A 9,073-nucleotide genomic window follows, 5' to 3' on the forward strand; every position below is an offset into this window, starting at 1 on the left:
CCGGCAGAAGCTCTGGCTTCATCACCAACAAAGATGATTTAAAATTGGAGCATTTCGAAACCTTTCCCGAAGTCGTGTATTTGCTTTTCTGGTTCACACCACATTGCAAAGAAGTTGACATATCTTCCCTCCGCAGAGGAAAGTGCATTTTCTTTCTGTGAGCAAACATTGCCAAATCCTAGTCTCTCCGAAAAATTGGTGGCAGAACGGGCGTTTGGGGACCGCACCTGTGATTTCTTTGTTGTGTCCCCTCTCTCCTCTGCATGTTCGGATACAAATGCGGGCTTTTTTTTTTTTTTTTTTTTTAATGCCCCTCCTTTGCTCGCAACCTGTAGACGTGAGTTCTGAGTGGTGCTGTGAAGCAGGAGGCTGGCCAGGCGCTCGCTCGGGTGCCTGTCCCGGAGACGCCTCGTCGCAGTCTTAACAGGCAGGTCTCCCATCCCCGCTTCTCTGGCCGGGGTCTGGAAGTACTCACGCATGGGCAAGAAACTATGACTGTGCCCTTATTCTCCCTAACCTTTCTCTTCTCATTAGCATCCGTCCTTAATTGAAGAGCCAGTGACTATTGGCTGAAGTTCCCAGCGATTTGCATGAATTGAGGGAGTGTCTTCTGCCGCCCTCCTGTCAGGAGCGCGCTGACTGCAGCCTCCCTGGGAATGCGCGGTCGAGGGAATGCGCGCAGCTCCAGGGCCCTGGCAGCGAGCTGGCGCCCAGCGACCTGGCACCCGCGCCTGGATATGGGGCATTTACAACGTCCCAGGAGCAGTACCAGCCACAGGAACCTGCAGGTAAGGGTTGAGGTCCAGGAGTCCCAAGGCCCGACAAGTTGCAATACTGGAATTCACTTCCAATATCTTGGTGGTGTTTCAAACCTTTCACCTTAATTCGAACTTCAAAGGATGGATGGAGGAAGGGAAAGTGAGTTTGGGCTAACGTGTCTTCATTTTAGCAAGAAGTGGGGAAGCCTTTGGGTTGAGAAAGGAAGTTTCTGAAGCAGCAATGGAGACAGATGGGATGGGGGGATGGGGTGCGCTCAATCCACTCTAGATATCGGGGTTGAGAGATCTTTCTGGCTGCAGACATTTGGCTACGACTGTCTACTGAAATTGACAAATTGTTTTTGCATAATCATTTCTGAGTTTACTTCTCTTTCTTTAAGGGAAGGGAATTTAGGAGGTCTTGAAAGGGGATGGGGATACAGCTGCTTTCGGTTTGATTTTTGATGCGTGCTATAATGAAAAGCTCTTATTCAGATCTAAGGTGTTTATTTGTGCTTATGTGTGGGGTACTATTTTTCCATATAATTACTGTTGTTGTAATTGTTATCTTTATTGGTCTCATGGTAGAGGATGTAACACATTTCGCGTTCTAAGACCCTGTTGATAAAACTATTCCAATAGGAGGTCAATGGCCCACCTTTCAGTCCTCTCTACTATCACCCCCTCCCTCCTTAGTCCTGTCCAAGCTGCTTCCCTGTCGCGTTGCGCAGTCCCAGAGAGGAAGTCTTCTCCCCTCCCGCTGGTGTTTTATAGAAATGCTTTATGTTTGAAATTGGGAATGTTAGCTGTATGACGATGGTAAATGAAGAGGGTGGTTTGGGGAGGACGGCACACACAGAAAGTGAACAGAAAAAAATTAAGTTTGGGAGACAGTGCTGTTTCATAGATCTCTCCTTTGCAGCGAGTTTCTTCTTCACCCCCTCAGAGAACAGAATTTGCTCCGAAGAATAGGGATGGGCGCAGCATTGACCCTAGGGGCACTGGTTTCTGACTCCATTCTCTGTGTTTCCCCGTGTGTAATGAGCCTTCTCCCCTCCCCCCACTCTAGCATCTGTTTATGTTTTTCCTCTTCGTGGGACCCTTCAACTGCCTCGCGAGCTACAGCCGGGCTACGGAACTCCTGTACAGCCTGAACGAGGGACTACCTGCCGGGGTGCTAATCGGCAGCCTGGCTGAGGACCTGCGGCTGGTGCCCCGGTCCTCCGGGAGCCAAGACCAGCGACCACAGGCGTCTGAGAGCGCCAGCATTGAGCGGAACCCGCCTCTCTCCTTCAGCCTGGCATCCCGAGGACTGAGTGGCCAGTACGTGACACTGGACAATCGTTCCGGAGAGCTGCACACTTCTGCCCAGGAGATTGACCGAGAAGCCCTGTGTCTGGAAGGAGGAGGAGGGGTTACCTGGGGCGGCAGCCTCTCCATCTCTTCCTCCCCTTCCTCTGACTCCTGCCTTTTGCTTCTGGATGTGCTGGTTCTGCCTCAGGAATACTTTAGGTTCGTGAAAGTGAAAATCGCCATCAGGGACATCAATGATAATGCCCCACAGTTCCCCGTTTCCCAAATTTTGGTATGGATTCCAGAAAATGCACCTGTCAACACCCGGCTGGCGATAGAGCATCCTGCTGTGGACCCAGATGTAGGCACTAATGGGGTACAGACCTACCGATTACTGGACTACCATGGGATGTTCACCCTGGACGTGGAAGAAAATGAAAACGGGGAGCGGACCCCTTATCTTATCGTCATGGGAGCTTTGGACAGAGAGACCCAGGACCAGTATGTGAGCATCATCATAGCCGAGGATGGAGGATCTCCACCACTTTTGGGCAGTGCCACCCTCACCATTGGCATAAGTGACATTAATGACAATTGTCCTCTCTTTGCAGACTCACAAATCAATGTCACAGTGTATGGGAATGCTACCGTGGGCACCCCTATTGCAGCTGTCCAGGCTGTGGATAAAGACTTAGGGACCAATGCTCAGATCACCTACTCTTATAGTCAGAAAGTTCCACAGGCATCTAAGGATTTATTCCATCTGGATGAAACCACTGGAGTCATTAAACTTTTCAGTAAGATTGGTGGAAGTGTTCTGCAGACACACAAGCTCACCATCCTTGCTAATGGGCCAGGCTGCATCCCCGCTGTGATCACTGCCCTGGTGTCCATTATCAAAGTCATTTTCAGACCACCTGAAATTGTCCCTCGGTATATAGCAAGTGAGATAGATGGTGTTGTTTACTTGAGAGAACTGGAACCAGTTAACACTCCAATTGCTTTTTTCACCATAAGAGATCCAGAAGGTAAATACAAGGTGAATTGTTATCTGGATGGGGAAGGGCCATTTAGGCTCTCTCCCTACAAACCATATAATAATGAATATTTGCTAGAAACCGCAAAGCCTATGGACTATGAACTACAACAGTTTTATGAAGTAGCTGTCGTGGCCTGGAACTCTGAAGGATTTCATGTCAAAAAAATTATTAAAGTGCAACTTTTAGATGACAATGACAATGCTCCTGTTTTCCTTCAACCCCTGGTAGAACTAACAATTGAAGAAAACAATGCACCCAATGCCTTTTTGACTAAGCTGTATGCTACAGATGCTGACAGTGGAGAGAGAGGCCAGGTTTCGTATTTTCTTGGAGCTGATGCTCCGTCCTACTTTTCCTTAGACAGTGCTACCGGAGTCCTAACAGTTTCTACTCAACTAGACCGAGAAGAGAAAGAGAAGTACAGGTACACAGTTAGAGCTGTTGACTCTGGAAAGCCACCCAAAGAATCAGTTGCTACCGTGGCTCTCACAGTGCTGGATAAGAATGACAATAGTCCTAGGTTTATCAACAAGGACTTCAGCTTTTTTGTGCCAGAAAACTTTCCGGGATACGGGGAAATTGGAGTAATCAGTGTCACAGATGCTGACGCTGGACAGAATGGATGGGTGGCTCTCTCCGTGGTGAACCAAAGTGATATCTTTGTTATAGATACAGGCAAGGGCATGTTGAGAGCTAAAGTTTCATTGGACAGGGAGCAACAAAGCTCTTATACTTTGTGGGTTGAAGCCATTGATGGTGGTGAGCCTGCCCTATCCTCTACTGCAAAAATCACAATTCTTCTTTTAGACATCAATGACAACCCTCCTCTTGTCTTATTTCCTCAGTCGAATATGTCTTACCTTTTGGTTCTGCCGTCTACTCTCCCTGGCTCCCCAGTTACAGAAGTCTATGCTGTGGACAAAGACACAGGCATGAATGCCGTCATAGCTTATAGCATCATAGGGAGAAGAGGTCCAAGACCTGAGTCCTTTAGGATTGACCCCAAAACTGGCAACATTACTTTGGAAGAAGCATTGCTGCAGACAGATTATGGACTCCATCGCTTACTGGTGAAAGTGAGTGATCATGGCTATCCAGAGCCTCTTTACTCCACTGTCATGGTGAACCTCTTTGTCAATGACACTGTCAGTAATGAGAGCTACATTGAAAGCCTTTTAAGAAAGGAACCAGAAATTAATATAGAGGAGAAAGAACCACAAATCTCAATAGAACCAACTCACAGAAGGGTAGAGTCTGTGTCTTGTATGCCCACGTTGGTAGCTCTATCTATAATCAGCCTGGGTTCCATCACACTTGTAACAGGGATGGGTATTTACATCTGCTTACGGAAGGGGAAAAAACATCGCAGGGAAGATGAAACTTTGGAAGTACAAATTCCACTGAAAGGAAAAATTGACTTATGTCTGAGAGAAAAGAAACCGTTGGATATTTCTAATATTTGATATTTCAGTGTAAGCGACACTTCTTTAACTAATTTTGGATAGTCTTCACTACCGAAACGAGTAGTTGATGGCAGTTCCAATGAAGGACAACTAATTTATAACTTATATTATATTGTAAATAGCTGTTTACAGGTTTTTAAATTCAAATTCAGATGTTATAAGACGTGTACAGCATTTTTTAAATGAGAATTAATACTACCAGCTGTAGAAATGTTTAAAAAATGCTTGGACATCATTTGCAGCTTCCATACACCAAGCAGATGATTCATAAAACCTGAGAGAAAGGTAAGACTATGGTACGTTAGTTTTTTTGTCTAAAAAGTCCTTTAACCACAAGAGGGCATCAGCTGCCCCTTTGCAGGGAATTGTTTGAGGTATTGTACATGACAAGAGTTGTACATGAAATAAATGAAAGAGTATATTTTAAATATATTGTTTTTAGCATTTAACAAATCTGAAATTAAAGTAAGTTTTATTTGCCCTACTTAAATGTATGATAAGAGGGAAAAGAAATGCATTTTTAAACAGAATGTTTATTACCTCATGAGTACATCATGTATCATTTGAAAGAGAAGATATTAAAAAAAATATTTTTTAGCAAGGATAAAAAACAAAACAAAACATTGCTATGTGTTAAAGTTTTTACCTGCTGAAGAGTATTTCATTTCCTCTATACTCAAATTGTTTTCAGTTTGCTTTACCTCCACACTTGCTGTTATTACAGGGGGAAATATATATATTCTTCCTTACAGAAAATGGAACTAGAAATTTTGCCCAGGAAAAACAGCCAGAAGCAAAGATGTGTTTTGATTCTTAGTTGCTTCATAGGTATTCATGACATTATGGTGTTTATATAGCTTGTGAGTAGTACTTTAAACTTGGGTTGCATATTAGATTTTTGTATGCTTAACCTCCTCCATCACTTAAGAAAATAAAAATCATATTAAAACCGAATTATTCTAGAAACTAGTGTAAACTGATGGCCATTTTAGTTGGGCATTTTTAATGAAAGTTATATTTTTATTGTTGTTGAGTTTTGTTGAATACCGTTCTGGCTTCCTTTCTTTGGCTTTGGAGTAAGTCCAAGAGTTTATTTGTAAGCCCAGAAGTAGATTTCTTAGATAACTTATCTTTTACTGAGTCCTTTGTAAAGAAGAAGTCTGGTTCATCAGTGACTGATCACTTGCACTTCATTGTATGAGCTGGAATTTATTTCATATGAGAGCTATCACAAAGTTGTCTGTATAAACAAGGAATGTGTTAGCTTAAACTGGATCATTTACTTTTTGTCATCAAGCGTCTGTATTGAACCAAAAGTGTTTATATGTCTGCAAATTAAAGCTATATATTTTCATAATTTCTTTCTCATTTTTACCATTTTGTATCTGAACAAGGACTTGTCCTTTCACTGAAGTGCCTATTATTGGCATCCATTTGCTTTTAGGGGTAAATGTAGATGAATCCAAAGTTTTCCCTTATGCTAAAGAGTATGTTGAACTAATTTGTGATTCAATTAAATATGGAGAAACTAATAAATATATATGTAATTGTAGGCATGTATGTAATGGAGAGTATGCCTATGTTTGAAAGAAGTCCATAGGAAGATTTACACTTATACATGAGTTTATATATACTGATTTATGATAAATTGAGTATCAATTATAAATATTCATTTAGTACAAATTCTCTCTTAGCTGTGTTACAATAACTTCCAACATTTTAAAAATAAAACTACGATGCAAAAACTATTTTTTAAAGATTTCAAGCAAATGTCTACAACCTTTGAAATTTATATTAACTTCTTTTCTCCTTGTCTTCAGTTTAACTATTTAAGCAAGTACAATAATGAGAATGAAGCACTATTGTTTGTTTTAAAATATATATATATTTTTTCACTTGAAAGTCCATTTATATGAGAAAGACCTGAGATAAGAGAGGATGATCATTTATCCCACAAACTTTGCATTCAAAATGGATTTACAGCAGTGGAGGAAACCAGAGTCTACAAGTCATTTTCTACTTCTTAATTTTCTTTTCTCAAAGAAAGCAACTACTTATGAAACCAGTGGTACTATTAAGAACAAAATAATAATAATTCCCCATAAGTACAATGGTATGACCTACAATTTTATAGCCTATTCATTTCGAAATTTGAAGAAGGTTTATGTGTTTGGGGTAAGAACTTGGTCTTCCGCATGAAAAATGTCTATAACATTAATAAAAGGACATATTTCTGAAGAGCTTCTTGTGGAAAAATTTCCTTTACCAAAACATTTCATTCACATTAAAAACATTTGTAATAAGGGAAAGCTCAAGTAAATGAAGCTCAGCGATAAAAGACCCCTTTTTACTAACACCTTGTGCTACAACAGTTGCCAAGATGTATGCTAATCATATCAATGTTGTTGGTGGAGCTGGCACAGAAATAAATGTTCCATTCATTAAAAGCCCTAATATCCATTTAACAGTTTGAGAACCAGTGAGTCCTCTTTGCTCAATTTAATGAAGGAGAGATTGCTCTGATCTTTGCACTGCCAAATCCATTCTTATTCTACAGAGAAAATCGTTCATTAATTTGAAATAGGAAATTTAAAGTCATCATAGCAATTTTAGCAACAAGGAGAAAACATTTTATGTTATTTGATTATTTAGGTACATTTCCTGATCCTTTTTTTTTTAATTTAAAAAGAAAGCATTCATGTTACTTTAAAAACTATTTTTAAGGTAAGGCTAATTTATTTAAAAATAAAAAAATAATCCAAACTCTTTGAAGTTTGGATGTTCTGCAGAAACAGCAGGATGATTTTTCTATGAAATAACCTCACTAGAAACAACCTTTGAGGTGTATAAAGCTGACTTGATTGCATTGACCTCTGCCATAATGATTCTAATCTGGGCTCCCAGCAAAGTTCTGAAGTGACATTTGGATAAAGGAGAATTAAGCAAGTCTCTCCTCAGGAGACTGAGGTTCTAATCTGTCCTTAGGGAGATGATGACTCTGAGGTCCTGACCTTTGTAGATAACGGAGAATACAAGGAAAACACAGCACTGAGCATTCGGTACTCTTCAATTCCATTCAGCAGCCTCAAGTCATGCAGGCCAGAGTCATAGATAACTGACTATTTCCTTCCTTGCCTAAAGTAGATTTACTCACTGCATGAAAGCTGAGAATTGCTGCAAATGCCATATTGCTGACATGTACAATCTCAGGCTAGTAGTGTGCTTTTTTAACATGGCAAGTAGTCAATAAATACTTATTCAAAGGAAGAGAATCAATAGTCACAGAATAGGAAATTAAATCAATTAACACAATTGGTAATCCCTGACCCCTCTTACCCCCACTCCCTCAAAAAAAAAAAAAAAAAAGACTTCCATAAAGTTTTTCTAGTTTTTTTAAGATTTCTGAAAAAAATTAAAATGAAAAATTATGCACACTTTTCAAATCATACATACATACAAACAGTATGTAATTATTTTCTAAATACCTGTCTTTGAGGTGGCTCCAAAAAGTTGGTGGAAAATGAAATAAAAGATAATGAATTTTTTTTCATAAACTTTTTGAAGCCTTCTAATATATAAGTACCCTGGTGGCACACTGGTCAAAGTGCCTGGCTGCAAACGAAAAGACTGGGGGTTTGGATTCATCAGATGTTCCAAAGGAGACAAATTTGGCAATGTGGGATAAGGCAGTGGACTGCAAGGTTGGCTGGAACCACAAGGTTGGTGGTTCAAACTCACCAGGGTTGCTATGAATTGGAACTGACTTGAAGGTACTTAACATTACTTCCTTAAGGAGTCCTAGTGGGACGTTGTAGGATAAGCACTGGACTGCTAACTGCAAGGTTGGTGGTTCAAACCTACCAGCCACTCCTGTCAAACCCTACTTAGGGTCACTATGAGTCAGAACCAACTCCGGGGTTATTAACAACTTCTTTAAAGATTTACAGTTGTAGAGACCTTGAAAACCCCGTGGTGGAATTATATTCTGTCCTGCAAGGCAACTGTTAGTCAGAATCAATTCTACAGCAGTGGGCTTAGGCCCTCTTATACAATTTTTTTTTACTTAAAATAATAGCATTTTCCCCCTCTGATGAACTCCTATATTGGCAATGTCTTCCTCTGCTTATGAAACAAAATTGGATGAACTTTAAGACTCAAATTCGCTAATGTCAAGAAGACTACTATGATTATATATATATAAAGTTATACAGCAATTTATTTCATACATATTTATTTTATCATTGCTCATTATTTGAATGAGACAGACTCACTTGATGAATTTATATTATGGTGTGGAAGGCCAAAACAAAGTCCTTCATTTTCAAAACAATGTGGGTGATAAATTCTTCTTCAAGATGCCATGGAAATTGAACCTAACTCAGTCTTAGGAACTCAGAGAAGGTATTCCAAATACAGTAATTTCTAATTTGATTCTTTTTCAGAAAAGGTGATATCTAAGCTGAGGCTAGAAAAAGGGAAAGTTGTCAAGGGGAAGTGGGGAGAAAGGAAGTTAAGAGAA

At 40.3% G+C, this 9,073-nt stretch overlaps 1 protein-coding gene across 1 annotated transcript; it reads left to right on the forward strand.

Annotated features, from left to right (window-relative positions):
* Positions 1 to 297: 297 nt before the first annotated feature.
* On the forward strand, positions 298 to 5,911 carry PCDH20 (protocadherin 20). Its single transcript, XM_006837591.1, has 2 exons — positions 298 to 788; positions 1,828 to 5,911. Exons 1-2 carry the CDS (start codon positions 657 to 659, stop codon positions 4,552 to 4,554), a joined length of 2,859 nt encoding a protein of 952 aa, XP_006837654.1. The 5' UTR covers positions 298 to 656; the 3' UTR covers positions 4,555 to 5,911.
* Positions 5,912 to 9,073: the final 3,162 nt, after the last annotated feature.

The sequence above is a fragment of the Chrysochloris asiatica genome, unplaced genomic scaffold, assembly GCF_000296735.1.
Source record: "Chrysochloris asiatica unplaced genomic scaffold, ChrAsi1.0 scaffold00022, whole genome shotgun sequence".
Classification (NCBI taxonomy): Eukaryota; Metazoa; Chordata; class Mammalia; order Afrosoricida; family Chrysochloridae; genus Chrysochloris; species Chrysochloris asiatica.